Raw genomic sequence first — 22585 nt, forward strand, 5'->3', positions numbered from 1 at the left:
TTACAGAGTTATTTAGAGTTAGATGATTTGCGTTTATTTTGGAATGCGCTAAAAATCAAAGCGGATCCAACGATTGACATTGATTTTACAAAAGGAATGTCAGCGTTGTCGATTTACGGTCACAACTTTCGGAATTCATTATGCGAAAACATTTCCGAAAATTCTGTGCATATCAGACCCGATGTAACATTTAAATTAAGTAATTTAAATATCAATGACGATAATGAAGAAAACTATAATACAAATATATCGCAGCAAGTTGAAATCAATGTTTCACGAAGAATCTCTTGCCTTCAAGTAAGCGACGTTAATCTAAACAGCTTGTACGATAAACTGTGGAATCTTAATATGTTGGAGAATGTAAAAGAAGAGAAGCAACTTTGAGATTACATAAATAAATAAAGAACAGTGTAGATATTATGTGTATGTATGTGCGTGTATGTGAAACAAAAATAGTGGCACAGAAGTGACAAAAAGAAAAAAACAAGAGAACAATCAAAATCCAAAGTTCAAAGTATAACAAGAAAGTATAAGAAGAAAGTATTCTAAACAACACAATCGTTTGAAATACATTTTGAAGACATTTAAAAAATGTCCAGGACACGTAAAATATCTCTTAAAACCCTTTTTATCCCTAAAACACTTTTTAAACATGTATGTTGTCTGGACAGTCAAATATTGAATAACGATATTTAATTTAAGATATTTAAAGTAACATATTTCATAGAAACTAAATAGAAACTAAATGTTACTTTCATATGATTTAAAGTACAAGCGATATAGGATTCTACTTTCTACAAACTATATTAAAGAGTAAAACAAATCATATATATCTTTATATCTATATCTAAAGCGCAATTTTTTGTAATTGATTATTAAATATTTGCATGTCTTATAATAGTTTGTAATATATTGTGTAACTCAATATGTCATTAACAAGATGAATATCAGCATAAAATCCCCTTAAATACTTTATACAGAATCTTATATTTTCTTTTTTCCTACATGAAACATTGAAGATACATGTAGATTGACGTTCAATAAATGACTTCAATAAACTTCTCACCGAGCAAGGTGCGATAATTTTATAAAATAAAATAAACCTCTATTTTGCTGCACGTACAAAACAATATGCAACTTGGCCCACTTAAAAATTTGTAAACTTGTCTCCAGCTCTTTTTTTTGTCAGCCAGCCACACCATACTCTTCATCGCAAAGAAGTATCTCGGGTTGTCTACTTCCTTGGGCTGCGAGTTGATGAGATACACGATCGCAACCTTGGACCATGAATATGTAGAGCGTGTTCTAATTTAACTTAATTACTGAAAATGAAAAAGTGGATGATCAATTGATCATGCAGATGATTATATATCGGCGAGCGGTATCGATAGGCAGAATTTAACGGTTCTTCGGTATTTAGTTTACGATTTCTGTTTGACGTGCTAAATTTCTTTCCAATCAAAGTGTCTCGATATTAGTCACCCACGGTTCAATCAAATTTACGGGCGCGTCTATGAGAATGAAAAAGAGCCAAACACGCGTTACATTGTACGCTCAGGATTAACATAAGCGGATAATCATAGTGCGGAGTTTTATAACGGCTTTACTGGCGACTTACGCTTGGCTGTTTTATCGTTTATTTACCACACTCATGCTTCTCGCAAGGAAATTCTTACATCGTGGGTTTCAGTGTCGCGTATTATCCGCGTTCAGGATGCTTCGTGACAACTCGATGCGCCAGAATCGATTATACACCAAAGCTTGTTATTGAAGCTTCAAGTTACGGCGCTACGTGTGTAACTACAAAATACCAGCCTTTGGATGTTCCATCCTAAATGGCATCATCATCATCATAAATTATCGGTCGCAGCAGCAGATGATATCGGTGCGTGAATTCAACATCTGTAATCAGTGATTCACCGTGAATTGTCAATTCATTCGTCGCGAAGTCCTAGCGATTTTATTAATTTTCAAAGCGACGCGCGAGAAAAACGTGCGGAAAATATCAGTAGGAAGTTTATAAAACGTGTCTGTAAAAATGTGTAATATTTCTCTCTCAGCAATAAATCTGTCATAGAGAATGGAAACTAGCTGTTCATTACTTGAAACCGAATCTACTTCATTTTCTGTTTAAGCTACAAATAATGCAAAAGATGATGCAATTACGCCATAATTTACGACTAATTGCACCGGCAAAAGTCCACGCGATTCAGACAAGCTCGCAGCGACAGTTGAGCTTGACCAAGCATCTCCAGCTAATTCTATCTTTAACAAAAGAGACAAAGAGAGAAAGAGAGAGAGAGAGAGAGAAAGTGAATGAGAAGTTGGCGTGACCGGTCCAAAGGGCCTGTCGGATCTCCGTGGACTTTCAGACAGCCCGACGACTGTTTGACAACAGTAGCAATAACTGCAATATGCGGAGCCGAAGTCCCGAGAGCTGAAGTTGACGAAAAATAACAACGAGCCGCTCCGGCTCGCCGGCGGCGGCACCGCCAAGCTGCCGGACGGGATGTACAAAAGGCATGGGGCCGCGCCGGGTCGGGTCTGGAATGGAACTGGAAACGAAAGGCCTGCAACGGGACGGGGAGTGGTGGATGTCGGGCCGTGTGTACGTGTATGTTGATGCAAGTGCGGTGACTGTGCATGCCGACCGGAGCGGAGCCGATGGAGGAGTCGGTCAGTCAGTCAGTCAGTCGCAGTCGGCGAGTCGCTCTCGGCCGCGCCGCGCGATCGCGTGGGCGTTTCGAGTTTCCTTCGTTTTTCCTTTTTTTTCTTCCGTTTTGTTCTCTCCTTTGGCTCTCTCTCTCTCTCCCTTTTTCTTTTTTCCTCTCCTGCCCTTTCTCTTTCTCTCGCACTCTGTGTTTCTCTCTCTTTCTCTCTCTCTCTCTCTTTCTCTCTCTCTCTCTCTCTCTCTTTCTCCCTTTCTCTCTCTCTCTCTCTCTCGCTCGCTTTCGCCTCCCGTTCTGTGCGGTGTTTTAATGTGTGCACCGAGAAACTCTATCCAGAAGAAGCCGCGCGCCGTTCGCCAACGGGATTAGCCGAAGCTGTCGCCCGACTGGAATGCGGAACGCGATCCCTGAGATCCTGGGACGGTGAGGACTTGTCATTTATTTTTCCAATTAGCGCTCACCGCGCGGGATTCGGTCGAGGTGCAGCACGAGCGGCGCTGCGGAGTTGGAGCGGATCGTTCGTAAGGCCCGCTTCGTGTGTGAAGTCTCAAGCGGATCTTGCGGAGTCTTGCGCTCTTGATCCACTGCGGGATACGCGCGTCGACGGTCGCGTGTACCTGGAAGAGAAAAGACGGGGGATCTGTATTCTTCCGTCGCATAATTTTCCAGCGCGAGAAGCGCGCGACACGCGCGGATCCGGGCGATCTCGACGGAGTATTTACGATTGCTTTGCGTCGCTCCGTTCTTTCCCGTTTTCGTGAGAAGTAGACGTCGCGATCGTTGTATAATCCAGAACAAATAAGAGGAGATAAGCACATTTATGACGTACACACGAATTGTGGACTCACGTCGAGTCACAGTTCCGCTGCAGCACCACTCGCTGATAATAGTTTTCATCACTTGTAATTGTCAGCGCTCCGTGCGCAGCGCGTGTATTTAATGCGATCGTCGCAATGAGAGAGAGAAGACGGAAGGATGCGGGGACCAAGTCTGAAATCACTTCTGTCATATATACGAGAGAGGTAATGCGCATTCAGACAGGAAGTGTGTCTTGCGAATCATATGCCTATAATTAAAAATTCGAGTCATCTCGTCTGTGCGCAAAGGGAATTTTGCAACAAAAATTGCTGAAGAATGTCGTAGCTGATGAATATCTCGACATGTCGCTCTATTTTTATTACCCTTCCTGCTTCATATCCGCCGTTTACGTTGCAGAAATTGAAATCTACTGCCAAAAAGTTTTCCCCCCCCTCTTTTTTTTCTTAACAATTGTTACGTTTTTTAAGATGAATTTTGATGGTCTGTTCTCGCGTTACTAGAAAACAAGATTGGACTGAAGGGAATTTCTTTGGCAAGAAGAAAGCTAAAATATCATCCTCCCCGTGTACTTTCGAAGGCAGCATTTCGTTTTTTGGACTTTTGCGAGAAGGACGTTTGCGTGAGAGAAATGACGAAACGTATATACTTCAGCTGATAGTTCGCCTTCGCGACAATTTCGCGACGGCTTTCACAAGCGCGATTCTTTTCGCGTCGCACCGCTGTCCACTGTTCCGATAAGGGCGGCCGCGGTTGAATTTGTAACAGTGGTGTGATAAAACTGGCAGCTTCTACTTTCAAGCGAACCGCGCACGCGATAGCCGCGCGCACGTGCGTCGGGATTTACGCACGAATAAGCCCTCAAATCGCTCTTGCGTTTAACGACACGTTTCGCTTTGCCGCCACGAATGATTTTCTCCCGCCGTCGTGTACGCCATGGGTCGGCGAGTTCTTTTTCGCGAGGACTGCAATTACGCACGTGCGCGCGCGGACTCCGCTCCTGTATCGCGACTTCGCCGAAATCGCACCGCTTCGTCTTCCGCTCGTTGAGTCACGTGGAATTTTCAATTTCTTCCGGCCGCGGTTCCGCTCGGAATATGACTCGAGAATATGAATAAAACATGCCGGAGCGTTCTGAATCGGTTATGCATCGAAATTTATTCCGTCGTCATTCGCGCCGACTTCTACTCATCCTCCGCTGAGTAACCCTTCGGATTTACACTTCGGTTTTGCGACTCGCGCGAACTTTGGTTTAATTCGATCTGCCTGCGGCGGCGGCAGCGGCGATTGCTACGTGCGCATTCCGCTCTCGCTCGGCTCCTACTCGAGACAATACTTCTCGTTTATCAACTGGCAATTAATCATTTTTGTTTGCGTGCTGTCGTATTAATCGTACTAACATAAGAATCATCCTACAATAGACGCAGGCCACATGGCGTTTCTCACTCGACTTATCTGCCAGTAGATTTCTGCCTGCGCCAAGCCGCCTGCACCGAGACTATTTTACGACGACATTTGCTGCGTTTATTAACATTCTTAATTAATCAATTCTATTTGCACGCTGACCCATCAATCGTGCCGGTACAAACTCGATATCGGCGTCGGGCAGCAGTTGATTCAAATTTTCGTTGACTAAAACGATTGAAAGTAACGTCGAGCAAATCATGATTATACACAATATGGCTGCGTTCAGAAAACACAACGGTTACACAACGGTTGAGTAATTCGTCAACGTTATTGGTCTGAATGTAAGGATCTAACAGTAAGGACCAATAGTTACTAAGCGCTCAGTGAGCGCTTCGTTTTCTGAACGCAACTAATGGGTACGTTCACGAAGCTCAACAGTTGCACAACAGTTCAGAGCATCCGATGAGTGAGCGATGAGTGAGCAGTAGAAATGTACACTGAACGCAACTGGTCAGAGTTCTGCGCGATTTTGTTGCGCGGACAAAATGTCAGATAAACGTACTAAATATTATGGCCCGTCTACACGCTTATGTGTTGTTTTGTAATTATTAAGTATTTTTATAAATATAATTCATGTGTTTGTTATAATGTATTCTACACCTATCCTTGACATTCCCCGCTATATATATTTGGATTTATATGACTCTTTTCTTTGTTATTTTCTTTATTCATGGAGTGCGCCGTGTTGAATCGGAGACTGATCAGTAAAGGTAGCGACGATTATTTATGATGAGAAAAACGGCGACCGCTCACTCAACATGTTGCGAGTGAGCGCATCGCTCAGTTAGCGTTCAGGACGAAATCACTCAACAGTTGCACAACCATTGAGTGTCGTGAACGCACCCCCCATTGATTGATTCAAGCGACTGCTTTCGGTTTGACCGATCGTGATTAATAATTTACTGTGCGTCGTCGATCGTTATTTCATTCGTTAAATAATTATATTATTCGTCATTTTTCGATCGTTCACGTTTTCGATCGAGATTTTTATATCCAATATCAGTGTCCGCAATACGGAACGCATGGTTTTCGGATTTTTTATAATACTTCCCCGAATTTTAACCTGCCCGATTGCTGCAGGATATTCTCTGCCGATTCCACGTCGGGGCTGAATCAAGAACGCGAAACGAGAGAGAGAGAGAGAGAGAGGAGTGTTGCGCGAACATATAGATCGTCCGCGCTTAATCTCGCGCGAGTTAAGGATCTCGGAGGAAACGCGCGAGAGCTGTATCGAAGTATCGACACGCGATTCGGAAACGGCATGCAACAAGCATGCGCAAATGCATACGCGTGAATAATCGCGCATGATGATTATGACTGTGCAATCGTTTCGCGTCACGTTGAAGCCCCGCCGTGAAATTTCTTCGCGCGTCCCGATATGGAATACCGCGCGTTGTGGTATCGCGACGCCGACCAGCGTAGAATGCAAAGTCTCACGTTACTCTTTCGCGCTACGTAAGGCGCATTCCCATGCTTCGACGTAGCGCGTAGATAAATTCTGCGATGCAATCGGCCTGACCGTGCTGAGCTCCGTCGTCGAATTCGCATAAACGTGGACGATGAAGCCCCTCCAGCCCCTAAAAAAGAAAAGAAATCGCGATATATTTGCGTCGTTCACGTCTGTCTCGCGATTTGCTCGAAATCCGAAAGGACAATAAGCAGACGCAAGAAACGTCTGATTTGAGAAAGTTGCGAAAAAAATAATTGCCTCACTCAGCGAGAGAACAGACGCTTTATACGCGCCGGGAGGATGCGCGATCACATTGTATACATACAAAATTAGTTTCCGGATGTGAGGAGAATGAAAAAGAAAGAGAGGGAGAGGGAGAGGGTGGGAGAGAGAAAGAGAGACACAGCCGAACAATATCGCGGCAATTAGTACCGTTAGAGGAATTAATAATGCATTTGCCGCTCATTTTCAGACTTTCTATATAATTAGCGCAAAATATAACGGCAGTGAGAGCGAGTGATTTATTGCTGGAGATAAAAGCGCAATCGGTCGCAGAATCCCGCTTCCAGAGCGGAAGATCCCGTGATCCCGCGGCGCCGCGGAAGGGGCGGAATCCTCTTTTTTTTTTTTCTTTCCCTCTCCGCGCTTTAATGAAGACGAGCGAAGATCCCCATTCACCGATTCCGAGCGGATCTATCGGTGGAGAAATGAAAAGCGCCGTCGCGAGGCGGGGAAAAGTAGTTCCGACTGCTGCTCGACCAGCTTCGGTTACCAGTCTCGGTACTTTTGGCCGAAAGTACAAATAAAATCCGCGTCCTCCGCACGCGGACACGCCTCATCCTCGAGATTTTCTACTCATCGCCCCGGACGAGGCGAGAAGGCGCGTAGAAAGTTCACTTCGCGGTTTATCACATTGTTTTTATCGTGTGCGCAACGAAAGTAAATCTGTGCGCTGGTCTGCGCGAGTCTGGCTGATACCACCCACCCACTCGTAGATTCATACAGAAACTCGAAAGTCCGACGATAAAATTGCCGCATGTTGTAGTGCACTCGTGTGACAAGCGAGAGAGACTTTACTGCGGACGTTACTGTTATTCGGTTCTCGAAAATGTGACTGGTCCTCCCTGTTCTTCTCTAATATATATCGGCTGACTCATATATACTGTATCTATCGTAATCTCTCTTCGGATTGTTCGTTCATTTTTACGTCTGTGAACTTTATGATGGACGTGAGACAACAGCTCGCTTCGCCCTACAATCGTCCGCGTTGCGTTTTCTTCGTAGATAATCTGTATCTTATCGCACACACATCTGTGGGATCAAGAAGCATCGTGAAATTTCGACCGCTTTCTATCAAGATCGTCGCGTCTTCTCCAGATATTATTGGGAAAAAACACCGTCCGGACAGAAATATGGCCGTGTATAATCACGGTATACTTTCGTAGAAAAAAAGTTACATCCCGCCAATTATTGCACAGCTATGCCCGCTTTAATTGCTGCAGATTATGCCGGTTTTCAGCAACGAATTAAATAGAGCGGAAAGACTCTTACGCGAGCCGTACCTCGCGACTCCTCGAAGATGAGAAAACTTGCTCGTGGCGAGGAGGCACGAAACGATCCACGCGCGCCGCGCATGTATTCGTCGATGGATGATGAGTTAACACAACAGAACATTCATCGGCATATTCGAGGAATAAGCTGCACGGGAAAGGAAATGTCCGTGCATTTCTTCCGCACGGCCTCGCGCTATTGGAGAAACGTGTCGCACACATGGCACGAGAAATGACAATGGCAGTTCCAGTACCTTCACCTTGAACCTTCGAACCGCCGCCGGCATTTCGAGACTTTTCCTTCTCGCAATCTTCATCGCTCGCAGTTTCCCACTGCGAGGCACATGTATCGAGTATATCGGTAAAAACCGTTTGGGAAAACGGTCCGTTGCCTGTCGTTTCCTACTGCGAGCGAAATAGAATCGAGCACGCCTCTAAGAAATTATCGAGAGAGGTTCTTCTCCGCGACTTCGTCGCGTTAAAGTTTGCGTAATTCATCGCGTCGACGTTACAGAAACACCGAGTGAGTGATGACTTCGTGCGGATGTTAATTGGGTGATCGATCGGCCAAATGGTTCAGCGATATTAGACGCTATCACCGATCCATTTTGCATATCCCTCACGATTCTGCATCGTAATAAGGCATTCTCGTGGTGGCTTTCTCCCCTTGTGACGCAATGCCCGGCGAATCGCGTTATGCGCTCGTTGCCTACGGCAACGGTACTCCGATTTCGTAGACGCGCAATTATGCGAAACGGATCATCCAAAGCTTGAAATTGATCGCCGCGATCAACGTCCCGGATCAATAAACTCCCGGTTCGAATTCACTCGGACGGACGCGGACGTGTGGCAACAACTCCGTCGGATTAATCGTCTGCTTAATTAATTCGCCGCGTTAATTGTCGAAGAAGGACGCACGCGCGGAGCCGGTGCCGTGAAAGCCGCATAATTTAATAACCGCGAGTAGATGGAATCAGTTTTCGAGGTGGCGAAACTCCCGCTCGATCATCATTCCGCGCTCTCCGCGAGCGATGTTTCGCAAGAGCGTAACGCATCTCCACGCGATGCGTCTAACACCTCAAACTTTCGATCGGGTGTCTCGTAATTTGCTGTGTACCAGCTTTCCAGTCGCGATATCTCCGTGCTTTTGAAGGGGAACCACCTCTCAAAACTCGAAACGCGTTAAATCACTGTCGTGGACGACTTACGTGGGTCAAATTATTTAAGTCCACGAGTCGACGAGCAACTTCTTACGATCTTTTTAACTTGAGATAGCGATTTATCGCTAAATTAGCGGGCGAATTTCACCGGAGACGTTTCTCCGAAAAGTCTCATCAGAAGAATCTCTCCCCGATCGACGTTCGATTTCTTTCACCGTAGAAATAACCAAGTAAAGTTTCTTAACGATGCATAATCTTGCATCCAGAATCCAAAAATGAAAGGTAATTTGTGCATTACTCTATCGATTGAATTCTCCTTTATGTCGAGATACGTAGAAATATTTGGAGAAAAACCGTGTCCTTCAGCAGTCTTCCAGTCGGTTTGTTTCATCGCGTGCATAACGAGGTTCTTTCTTTTAAGCGCATCGGACAGACGGACAAAAATAAACTGCGGCTTGGAACGCGTTACGAAGCGCGAGATGATTCCCGATGTGGTAAGCAGGAATGAAGGCTCTCCGAGATAAATTCTAAGTTTAGAGTTCGCCTCCGTTCTCACTGAATTTTTTAATCGGATGCTCCAAGCTCGCGCGGTGCATTCGAGATACACTCGAGAGCATTCTTTCGCAGCAATGAATCATTCCTCGCAGTGGATGGTTAAATAAGGCACAGATCCCTACTTATTAATTAATACCGCGCATCATCGATCCGTAGATTTCTCTCGGAAATCTCGCATTATCAATTACACAATGACTTGTGTCATCGGCAATCAATGCGATTTACGTCCAATTACTGCATGCACTCATGTAATGGCTTTGAGTGGCTTTGTGCACTCATCAATGCGTGTTGGTATCTACCGACAACCAAACCCAGGTCCATCGTTCCTGGCCCAAATGCATCTCGCACCCGTTCTGCCTCCTCAGCATCCAGTTCATCCAGCATCGCTCTTCATTCGCTTCGCTGCATTGCACTGCACTCGTGATCACTGTCTAACGCTGTTTTACGATTCAACAGAAAGAAAAAGTACGAGTAGTTAGTTAAAAAGTAAGTAAGTATTGTATATTATATAATGTAATATATAATATATATAACACATGTTATATTATACTTTATTTTATTATACACTTATTATATTATTGGGTATTAAACTTAATTTTAAAGGATTTTTTTGCGAAAATGAACGTTTATTTCGAAACAAAGTGATAAGTACATGTTATTCAAAGTATTGTCCATCGTTAGCTACAACTTATTTTCCCATCTTTCTAGTAAAAGGCGGAAGAACGATTGGTCTTTTGTGATTATGAATCGAGCAATCTTTTTGATGTCTTCTAAAGAACTGAAGTGCTGGGCAGAAAGGTGATTCTGCATGGATCGAGACAAGTGGAAATCAGAAGGAGCAATGTCTGGTGAATACGGCGGGTGGGGTAGAACATTCCATCCGAGCAGCTCTAGCGTTTCCTTCACTGGTTTTGCGATATGTGGCCGAGCGTTGTCATGTTGGAAAATCACTTTGTCGTGTCTTTTGGCGTATTCTGGTCGTTTTTCTTTTAATTCTCGATTCAGCTGTACTAGTTGTTGTCGATAACGGTCCCCAGTAATGGTTTCCCCAGCAGGTTTTAGCAGCTCATAATAGACCACATCCTTCTGATCTCACCAAATACAGAGGATTACCTTCGAACGATGGATAAGTGGAAAATCTCCACTTTTGAATCGTCCAAACCAGTACTCACAAGTTGAGATCGATGGAGCATAATCCCGGACAGCAAATGAAGACTTTCAGCTGCCGACTTTTTCAAATGGAAACAAAAAAGTAACGCTTCTCGCAAATTGCGTTTCGTTGGCACAAGATTCGACATACTGAATGCGCTAAAAAAATATGTTATTTACATTTCGACCAAATGAAATATACTTAAGATTCTTAAAGCCTAATGACAGGGCTTTCATATGAAGCTGGCTTCAGTACGGGCCGATGCCAGGATGCCGATCAGGGGCTCATTGCGCTCATCTCTTTGTAAATCCTTTAAAATTAAGTTTAATACCCAATACATATTATATTACTCCAAAGCCCGCTCGACGTCCAACTTATCGGGATGCACAATGTCCGCCGTGGCAGCCGCTCGCGGTAAAATCTATGGCATGAGTCAGCGCCGCGCACTTTTTATTTAGATATGTGTAATCGCCGGCGAAACAATATTATCTTTTTTCATCACATTCACGTCAGTGCGGTAACTCTGCGCTTCAACTTCGCATGCAGCCTCGTCGTTGCAACGAAACTTTTGTTTCGAAACGATCTCCTCGCCGCCGCTTTCATCTGGGGATTAGAATGCCAACGCTCCGTTGGCTCAAAGGTCAGCCCGGCCGACCGACATTCTGCCGCTGCACGACAGCAGAAGGTATTGTCTCGCCATCGTCGCTGATCGCGAAGCGTCGATCGTGTTGATGTTGCAGCACGGGATTTTCCGCATAGACAACAATCGCTAATTAGCACGCTGACTCTGCGCGACAGCGCTGTAAGAAGTGTACGTTAGATTCGCACGTGTCACGCAACATTCATATGAATGAGGAGGAAGGAAGCGCTCTCTTAATAAATGTTAGGAGCAAGGATGTATGAAGGTGCTTGAAAGATACACTGAGTGAAAACAGGAAGCGAGAACATATTATAGATTCCTCGTGAATAAAATCCTTTGTGTTTACCATGAAGGCTCTCTGTGCGCACTTTTGAAAAGCTCCTCTGTAAGCGTATTGACTCTTACGACGACGGTTTGTTAGACCAGTGCAATATATACGATACGCTAGTGAATTCGATGATAAGCAGAAGGAACAATTGATTTAATGGTAGATCATTAATTGATGCTTGGTATATTACTCGTACTCTTCGAGTACGTTTCGCAGCGTAATCAAATACCGCTTACCCTCGCATTTCGTGACGCATTTAATGATGGTGCGCGAGGAAAGGATCATCGGATCGGGGAGATAGCGAGAGAGAGAGAGAGAGAGAGAGAGAGAGAGAGATTGGAACGATAGTTGCTGAATTGAAATAGCACAACTAGCTATTGCTCCCGCAAGCGTGAAATTGATGCTTTCCACGCACAACGATAACCCTGAAGCGGCTGTGGGCCCGATGGCGTTAGCAGTAAAGCATAAACGTTAAACGATAAATGTAATGAGACGTAAAAGACCGAGGGAGAGATAAAGACGGAATGAAGGAAAATCGCGGGGCGCACTGAGAAGTGTGAGAAGCGGAAAGCCGTGAGGGAGAAGAAATGTCTTCGGGATTTTTCCGGCTTCGACGTCTCGACATTGGGATATTGGGACTCGCTGGAGGAGGACTTTACTTATAGGTGTGACTCGAGATCTGGTAGTAAATTACTGCATAATCGTCGGAGAGCTGAAAGGAAAACGATAATGTGCAAATAGAGCTGCGCGAAAACGTCAGATAGACGAAGGCCCGTGGGAAAGCGAGTGAAAGCAGTTTTTCACCGTAGCTTCAACGAACCCTCGGCAATTGCGAGCGATGCTGTTGGCGATAACGAGCACGCCGCGAGTACACGGCGAATAAGCGCGATCGCCTAGCGCAGCGTTTCCCAAATAGAGACGCCGTTACACCCGGAAACGTCGCGCGCCGACTTTCGTAGAACGCGGCTCCGCAAATCAAATCAGACGCGGCTTTTACGCGCGAGAAAATCCTCCGAGCCGCGACACAGCGCGGCTCGCCTTTGAAACCGTTCGAACAACAATGCGATCGCATTCTAACGAGATTCGTTTTCCCCCGCTTCGTAGCGTGCCGACCGCACGGAGATCGGTATCGATCTCGCAGCTCCAGCGTTTGCCCCAGCATCTGTTATCATCCTCGTTTGCTCGCGATCTGCTTTTTCTGCTCCATATAGAAGCAGCTCCGAGGAGCTCCATGGCCGTGGCGAATTACGTAAATTGGGAAACGCTGCTCCGCACGGCGAGCTAATAGCGCGAATGAATGCGCGAAGGCGTGAATGCGTTTCCTCGTTTCCGCGCGCTCTCCTAGTCTCAGTGTCAGTGTCGTGTACACGAAAGTAGAACCTCGTCACGAGGCCCACGAAATGCGACCGCGAAACTTTCACTTTATTACCGAGGCCGAATAGGAACGAATTAGCCCACAACGCGCGCGCCTCTTTTAATTAATCGACGCGCGAGCACCGACCCGTTCAACGCTCGTCGAGCGTGAAACGCGAGATTGCGGAATCGCGACACCTCGACGAGGTCTCCTCTCTCGCAACTCTGCTTCGACCACAGTCGAATTTCTTGTCAATTATTTCGACGCTTTTATTTCGGATGAAGCGCGAGTGCGACGAAGATGCAAAGGGAGACGTAACGAGTCGAATTTTCTAATCGTCTGTGCGTGGTTGCAAAGAAATAGTCGTCGGTACAATCGCAACATATGTATGCTGCGGCAATGTTGCAATATTACGTGTATCTTTCGTGCTCGTGAAAATCTCATCGGAAAGTCCAGAAATGCATGTAAAATTCATCTCACAGAGGTAGGAACGTATACTTTCTCGGTGGACGACATCACGTCAAAGCAGATGTTTCGAATCGCATACGGCATACGTACGGTCCCCTCATTCGCGTCTCTCTCTCTCTCTCTCTCTCTCTCTCTCTCTCTCTCTCTCTCTCTTCAGCGATCGATGTCAAACGCTCTGACACATAGCGGAACTTTGCCCCGTATGCGTTCTCCGGGCTTCGGTCCTCCGGTTGCGGAGGTTTCCTCTCTCAGAATGTCACGTGAACTCGCATGTACGCTCGCGTACTTTAAGAAACGCGAATGCACGTACGCGTAAGCGTTCACGTACTCTCCCTCATCTCGTACTGCTCCTGTATGATTTTACGGTATATGCATTTACCTGCTACATCCTTACTCATATCAAATTGCGATAATGAGAGACTGAGTGCTTTCAAAGATGAGTTTCGCGAGAATCCACCTCGTATGTATGCCCCATACGGTCGTATGTGAGTTTTGTTTTCTTCATGGCTTTATCTAAACTTTAGATAAATATTTATAAAGCCGAAAGTCTCTTCTTTAACCCTTTAACGCCCGACTTTTTTTATAAGTGTTTTAAGAATAAAATTTGAGTTTTTTTGAACTGAGACTATAAGTAGTGATAACAAAAAAAAAATATCAGAATTTTATGTCTACGAAAAATTACTTTTCCAAGCGGAAACTACTCCCAGACGCGAAAAATACGCCTGATCGGTTAAATTTTTTAGTCTTAATAATTTTATATCGTACCTAATGGTTGGAAAAATTCCTCGAAACATAAAACTCATATTCAGAACTTTATTTACCTGGAATGGAATTGCATAAAGCATCGAGAGATGCATAGGGGAATTTTACAGGTTTTGCAAATTATTTTTGTCCTGCTTTGCTTCCCTTTCGAGCTGCACACACAATTGACAACGTCAATTGTTTGTTGTTTTACTTAACAGGCATGTGCTTGTTGTAGCACTTCCTGATGTCACCAGGTTTCACAAAAATAGGTTGATTTCTTGATTTTCGTGTCCATCGTATTGGATTCGCCATTTTGAATTTCTGTATTCTTTTAATTTCACATTTCGCATCTGAGAAAGCTTCCAAATGTATAAAATTATAGCAGATACCAATCTGTTCATTTATAGTGCACTTCTAGATGTCAGTAACAATGCTAACTATGTCTACTTGGAATTTGACAAAACATGTTATCGTTAAAACTGAGCTAAAAACAGTCTAAACCGAATCTACATGCATTCTATACACCATTTTTTAAAAGAAGAATTCACCTTTACAGTGGTGCAAAGAAAACGAAAATATCTCCTTTATTGATTAAGTTATGAATTCTTAAATGCGTTTCTGATAACTGTAGTTACCAGTAGGCGTTAAAGGATTAAGATATTTAAAAAATATCTTCTACCATCGCTTAAAACTGAAAAGTCGATTTTTCTCACGTCGTTCAAGTGTCAAGCCTTAAATTTTCACGTGCGATAAGTAACAATAGTTTATGATTCTCTCGAAAGTTCACTATTAAAGTGAATCATTAATTATATTACTTATTGCGAAGATTAAGAGGCCAATTGTGATAAGTGAAAAGCGATATTCAATCACAAACGAAAAAATTCAATATTGATTTCCAAAGCGATATAAACTTGAGAGATGCGGATGTGTAGAAAAGATGAGGAGAACATGAAACGAGCAAACACGACCATGAGTATAAAACGAACTTTCGTCCGCGGACGAGATACAAGAAAGGAAACAAAATTTCTGACAAACGGAAATATCTCAACTGATCCGTATGAAACCTTCGAACCCAACACTTTTGCATCCTGCGAGCTCCTGATCCCGAACATTTGTTTTGTATTTATAGTCAAGTTTGTTCACGCCATGTTCATTTCTACTTTTTGCGCATCATCCGCGTCTCAGGCTCTTCTTGGACGAAATTTCACGTTTCACTGAGATATATGAGAATGTCAAATTTCTTTGTCTCGCTTATACGCCGGCGAAAAGAGACGTTAATTGCAAAATGTTAAGGAACGCATCCACGCTCTGCTCCCTCGTGCATCTCTTTTGCTTTCACACGGCTAGATCCGAAACTAGTAGAAGCGAGTCCTCGCTGGCATCCTTTTGACGGTTCATTGTCCTCTGTGACCGAAATCAAAGTTCCGATATATCGCTTGCGATTTCGCGCCGCGGACAGAGCGCGTGCGCGCGCGCGCGCGCGCGATCGAAACGTTCGTGTGTAAATGAACGAGAGAAAGAGGCATTGACCTCTTTGGCAGCTCGCGCTCGCGCTCGCGCCACGTCGCGGACACATGTGCGTAAACACGCACGTGCTAAGGACTGACTGCCTGACGCATTGCGAGCGGTTAGATGCCAAATTCCGTGTAAAAAGTCGAAGATCAAAGCGCTCGTTAGAGAACGAGAAACGCTCGAAGGAGGTTCATGATAATTATTACGCGACTTTGCGCCAGTTTCTTTCCTCGCGTTTAAAACTTACGGGATTTTAATTTACGCACTTGATTCGTAATTTTCAATATCGCGGTAACGTGTCGCAACGTTTGTTATCTTCACCATTTATTATCAACGACGCAACCACGACGTTATAATGCGATATTGCACGTGCGCTAATGTTATCGTCTCGTCTCAGAGCGTCTTTTTCACGGTTTAATATTGAAATGAGTTTCATCACACACACACACACACACATATACTCGGCAAGTCCTATCACGATACATCCTCTGCGAAAACGCATAGATGTTTTCAGAGCAGTTGCTCTCGTGGGCGTATTATCGCGATATTAAATACAGTCGTGATGTAACTCGGTTACATTTACTCTTGCTTCCAGCAAGGAGTTATTAATTGGAAATGACTGATGGTGATCTTAACGATATTTACGAAAAGTTAATAGGGATCGGCGAGGAGAGAGAATTTCTGTAGTCGACCTATCAATATATTTCGTCGTGTTTCAACACGACGTTAAAATTCCGTAAGCAAATATTCAACGATCTAACGATCTTAGCTCGCTTAGCTCCATCGCGAGTCGCGAATCGAAAACTGGAAAACTCGAGAAGAGATGCGAGCGCAAGCAGTGCTTATGCAGAAGCAAATGTTAACGATTTCAGGACACAACGAGTGGGCGTTGCGTGAGGATGAGCTCGCGAGTCGACCGTCTCGTTAAGGTGGTGAATAATCTCGCGGCTCGCCAGAGCAAGGGAATCGATCGGACGAAAATGTCATGGCCGTTGCTTGGGCGCTTTGAGCGAAAAGATTCCGATATACCTGAGTAACCTGAGTTAACGACGTTCGGATTTTTTACGGCGCGCGAAACGACGGTAACCCTTTCGGCAGTAACTTTCAAGGCGACCTGAACGAACGCACACATTCTACCGATTGCCTGGCCGTGCACGTTCCCTCAAGGCAATCTCGAATCCGTGAATTTTCACGACCACGAAAGGATCCTGCGACGACGTTCCTGCAGCGCGGCTCGACACGCTGTGAATAATTTTTCTTTGCGCAGAAGGGATTTTATACACACTAAAAGAGAGAGAGAGAGAGAGAGAGAGAGAGAATTATACACACGACTTTAACGTTCACTCGCTGTAAAATAAATTCCACTTTTCCCAGGGAGAAATTCGAGCGTAAATACAGAACGAACAAACTGTTAAACGAGAAAGCAGAGAATCGATTTAAACAGCGGTGGCTCGAGTGACACATTGATCCTCGTTAGGATGTGCCACAACAGGAACAAGGTTTCCATCCGCAAGGAAGGAAAACAAGCTGACGGTCCTTGTGCCACTTGCGGTCATATCGGTAGATTACACCAGTGCAGATAGCGAGGAAACAGCACGTTATATACGCCGTCACGCGCAATTCATTTCCGTTATTAGCTGCTGCCCTGACAATTTCTGAGATAATTGTTCGGTATTTAACATCTCTAATTCCGTATACAAGCACGTGCTGTGTAACGTGTGTTTAATTTATCTGCAACACGCGTGTATATACATGCAAGAGCGATCGTGCAGAAAGTGTAATTGGGAGAAAACACATTTTTCCTTTTTAGTCTTTCTGCGATGTTGGCGTTCTCGCGACAGCAGTGAGCATTCGGGCCGGTTCGTTGCACAGGACAGTGCACAGAAATTGAGCAAGTGGCAGTAGCGCTGAGAGCAACCTCGGTAACGTAACTTCTGTCGCAAAGACAGAACTGGACATGAAAAGTTCATCGCACCCGGAAGCGCTGTTGTGTGGTTCTCGCGCGCGATGCGACAGGAGGAGTGCACGACGCACAGGTGCATAAGAGACACGCGGCGGTCGGAATGATGCGCCAATTAATCGGCGAGCCTGTTCGATCTCGAAAACGTGTTAGACGCTCGCTCTGCTTAGGAGGATAATTAAACGCACGAAGAAGTCACGAAGAAGAAAAGGAGAAAGTCCTTGGAGTTGCGTGCACGCGCCGTCTGCAATAGAGCGGCCCCGCATTAATTATGTCATGGAACGCGTAGTTTCAGAATGAAACGACAAAATGAGAAACGCATCGGTCGGAAATAGGAGAAAGCCGAGCAAAAGGAGGATAGACGGGATTCGTTCTCGTAGACATTCGCGATAAGACGACGAATGTCGCGATATCTCTTATCGTTCTCGTCGGGATCGAAAAAGAGATGGACCAACAAATTAATACTTATTATCATATTACAGACAGACACACGCACACGCACACGCGCGCACTCACTTGTCGCGACGCTTTGCGCACGAGGCGAGAGAAGAAGAAACGGAGCTAGACGGATGTTGACGGGAGAGTAAGCACGGCTACGTCGACCTGAAACATACGTGGACGTTGAGAGACAAATTTACGATCGGATGAAAGCCGGGCGAAGGCGGCTTCGGGAGGAAAGAAGAAAGTCTGCGCCTCTCGATGATCCTAGAAACCATGATACACGTTACACGCGTCCGATTTCTTCCAAGAAACTGAGAAAACGTAGCCTACTTGGCCCGAGAGACCTGCCTGATTAAGAGGCGTCCGATTCGCACCGGGAGGGAAAAGAAAATAATTGCTGCCGTCGATACATATAAGCGTCACGTTGATTAAGGGGACTGGAGAGTCAGATTGCTGAAAAATCGTGTTTGTTTTTCATAATATTTTATGACGAACTGAATAGCACTTATTCAGTATATAGGCATATTTATACAACATATGAAGAGTAGAAAAATTTTGTTTATTAACAAATACTTATATAAATACACGATATATATATATAACTGAAATATACTTTCTTTTTTTTTTCAAGTTGTCGTTTTTGCAGTAATATCTCGGCTCTCGATGGTCCGATCAGAGCGAATTTTAGCTAGAAATCTTGAGGAAGCTTATCATTATCCGGTGAACCGGATACAAAAAAAAATCGAACAAAAGTAACAAAATGGCAGCTATTATTAGGAATAAATCCAAATTTTTCAGTTCTTTTACAATATAAAAATTAATATCTCGAAATGAAATATTTTCACGTAATTGTCCATGGTTCATCTGAGAGCCAGATGAACAAATGTTATTGCTTTAAAATTTCAAATCGATACGAATCTTCATATATTATATTTTTTTTTTTTTTTTTTTTTTTTTATTTATATAAATATATCAAAAATTTTCACTTCTTGCACATTTTCATTCAGTTAGTCACAAAATATTATCAGAAAACAAGCACGATTTTTCAGTAATCTGACCCTCCAGCCCCCTTAAGCGTTACGTAACAAAGGAGGCGAGATGTTGTTCCTAGTGCGTTACACGAAGTACGTTATTCCGACGGCACACTTCTTTCTCATCGAGAGAGGCGACATATGGCATTTTTACGTCATTTGGCGTCATTTGCCGTCCGTGCTGTTTTGCTTTCCGTTCGTAGACACAATGGGAGAGGAATGGTACCACGTTGAGTACTGCTGCTAAAAAAATGGAAGATTTTTCGCGCTAACTAAACATCCGTGGAAAACTCGCCGATGCGTCGTCACTCGCGTGACCCAGTGAGTTCTTCTGCGCGTCACTCGTCATTAGCACAGCTGGCGCGCCTATTACACCGGAATTTTACATTTTATGGCACATTCCGGCACGAAAAGGTTTCGCTATATACGCTAACAGGACATAATAACATACCGCGCGAACGGAGAAAAAGGGAGAGAAAGAGCGCGACTGCCTCTGGGAACGGTATCGCGACGGGCAAGTCTGCTTTTTCCAAGGGACTTGGAACCATGACGCGGCACGCCATGTAGGAGACGTTCCCGACAGACTTATCGCGTGAACTCTCGGTAATACTTCCGGATGACTGTAAAAACGTCGATAGGAACGACGACGACGACGACGGCAGGGAGACTAGGAGAAACGGAAAGACGCGAGACACACATACGTAACGTACATCTGAGATCTTTCTTTCTCCATGTATGTGGAATATCGGGGACACACTATCCATTCTGCTGTTCTCTGCTCGCCTTCTATGAGCAATGGGAAATCTGGCACGAGCGTTAAACCCTGAATGACGTGAGGACGCTTGGAACAGCTCGTTCGAACCTAGGTCGAAATAGGACGTCTCATCCGCGAATCGCACTCACGCGTCCACGTGCAACGTTAGTAATTACGTTAGTAATTACATGCTCAATGAGAAAATCGACAGGGCTGTGGAACAAGAGTAAGCGCGACTACGAATTCTCACCGATTAATGTCTCGAGGAGAAAGTCGTTTCCAAATGATCGATAGTATCTTGCGAGCGATACAAGAACTTCTGCTTTTCTTTTTTTTCTTTGCTCTCGAATAAAACGGAAAGCACTTGGAGATTATGTATTCATCAAAATCCACACGAAGCGAGTAAAAACCATGAATGAATAATTATCGAAAGAGGCACGCAACATATCTTCAGATAAGACAGAGTCGTAGCTACGGAGATATCCTCGGGGTCCAGTGAAAAGAGATGCGGAGAATAAACAGGCATCTCCTCAAATATTTGCGCATCCGAAAAAGGATACGACAAAGACATGACACGCGCGAGGATGATGATAGAGCTTTCGAAAAGAGACATGTGGGTAGCGAGTGGGCTGTGGCGTCGAGAAACGTGCCTTATTCAGATCAGATGTGGCTGAGCCTGCGTACCCCTTCGCAAAAGGATCTGAACGCGTTTCACGACTCCGGTGGAGCCTGGTGGTGGAGTTAGGTCACCGCGACTACTGCTCGTAGAACGAGCTGCCACGATATCGTGCTCTCGAAAAACACAAAAGACTCGATGGATGCTCTCGCTTCGCACGGGCCAGAGCGAATTAAGCGGCATGAGATCGCAACGAAACGCAGTCAGCGGGCGTGGAATGAGGTTCGCGCGCGCGCGATACCAAGCGGTGATGCGGGATCGCAAGGTTACGAGGGAAAGTCCACCACCTCGTACATCACCCACACACAGTTTCGCGCATTCCGATTCTCAAAGTGAAAGACTAAAGCCGACGTTAAAAACGTCATACATATGGATTAGCCGTGCATAAGCGGCGCCGAGTTGGTCGCGCGCGCTCGCACAGCCTCATCCTCTACCTGCCACAATGCATACGGATTTATCGAGTACACGCACATACATGTGCGCGCACGCGCGCATGTACGCCTCGTAACCGCGATGGAAATGCGTGGAAAGCTGGCCGCCACCGCGAGAAATCCGCGCGTTCTCCGGAATAGCAAAGTCCTGAGGAAAGGCGAGAAATTCACGGGCATGTTAGATCTGCTTGAACCATTACCGAAACGGACGAATCGATGTGTAAGGTGAAATTTCAAAGCGGGATGGATGTATCCTGAGGTCGAAGCTCATCGAGGTATGTCGAATGTACGATAGAAACTACGAACTCTCGTAAGGATGAAGACGAAAGCGGAACGGGAGATATAAAGAATGCGATAAATAATTCGTCATTTCTGACGTCGCGACGCTATTGTTTTACGATGATAATATCTGCCTATTAGCGCAACAGAATGGCATCAACGATCAGAAACGTGACCAGAAAACATGTATTACGTACGTGACGAAACACTCCCGACTTTACGAGCCGAAATTTTACCTCTACGTTAACCACGCAAATTCTCTCGAACTTGAAGGATCTATGGAGATTCCCAAAACGTTGTTGTCCTATCTTGATGCTAACAGTTACAGACATGTTGCAACTTAACAAAGGACTTGTTTGAGAATTATTTAATATTAATCCGATTAATTACTTGCCGATATTCTTTACTTGCATTCAATCATTTTCTTAATTTCAATAAACAATGTGTATATTATTTACGACAATACCGCTTATTCAGCTGCAGATAGAACGTACATGACAATGAAATAAATATTAATGGTTAAATGGGCGATTAATTCCGACGAGTTCCAAAAGGTTTTCTCTTCGCTCGAATAGACATGAAGCGTACGAAAGTACACAATGCAATCAGTGAAAAGGATAAAAACATCCGTCAGTCATCCGACAAGTAATGACGCGTATGTACGTACATAATCTCATTGTCCGACAGTTTACAACAAAAAAACGATGCTTTCGAAATATTCTACAAGTCCCAATTTGAATTTACTAATGATGTATTTTCACTTCTATTCATACGACATTATTATTATATAGTACCGATCCTCCCCCCCCCCCAAATTTAAATCTCCATTGGAACACAGTTCCTTCCTTTTCATTCTTTTAGACATCCAACGGCAACGTAATGGTCTTATCGGACCGAATTTACATTGCCACTAAAAGTAATAATAAATGGATTATGGGAAAGAAAAGTTCGTCTTTTCTAGACCATTAATACACACATTGCTTTTTGAAATTGAGAGACATAACAATCGAATATTAAATATAATTCTTTATAATTCTTCTTTTATCTTCTTCTAATCTGCAGAAATCTCTTTTAAACCACGAAACTTGAAATTTACTACTAATGTAGGATCCAAATTCACTATTCGGCTTGACTCTGGATTTCGATTTCG

The 22585-nt window shown here is 44.4% G+C and overlaps 2 protein-coding genes across 7 annotated transcripts in view; one reads left to right on the forward strand and one right to left on the reverse strand.

The window, feature by feature from the left end:
- Nucleotides 1–400: 400 nt before the first annotated feature.
- Nucleotides 401–22585, reverse strand: part of LOC109503720 (uncharacterized) — a 34163-nt gene continuing 11978 nt past the window's right edge. The window contains exons 4-6 of one of the 5 annotated variants that reach the window (XR_003113522.1): nt 6390–10104; nt 3131–3286; nt 401–1902 (exon numbers count right to left, since the gene is read on the reverse strand). Coding sequence is in view for 1 of the 5 variants with exons in the window: in XM_025302505.1 (XP_025158290.1) it covers nt 1832–1902; nt 3131–3286; nt 3392–3566 (402 nt within the window). In the remaining 4 variants the exon portion in view is untranslated. Of the gene's footprint in view, nt 1903–2334; nt 2729–3130; nt 3287–3391; nt 3983–6389; nt 10105–22585 lie in introns of those variants that run through there. The other 4 variants (XM_025302505.1, XR_003113524.1, XR_002162704.2 and 1 more) reach the window with 4 other exon arrangements.
- LOC105181795 (uncharacterized) overlaps nt 2891–22585 on the forward strand; it is a 35499-nt gene continuing 15804 nt past the window's right edge. For both annotated transcript variants that reach the window (XM_011138790.3, XM_025302501.1), the window contains exon 1: nt 2891–3092. The gene's annotated coding sequence lies outside the window, so the exon portion shown is untranslated. The remainder of the gene's footprint in view (nt 3093–22585) is intronic.

Source organism: Harpegnathos saltator, unplaced genomic scaffold (genome assembly GCF_003227715.2).
Source record: "Harpegnathos saltator strain DR-91 unplaced genomic scaffold, Hsal_v8.6 scaffold498, whole genome shotgun sequence".
In the NCBI taxonomy this organism is placed as follows: domain Eukaryota; kingdom Metazoa; phylum Arthropoda; class Insecta; order Hymenoptera; family Formicidae; genus Harpegnathos; species Harpegnathos saltator.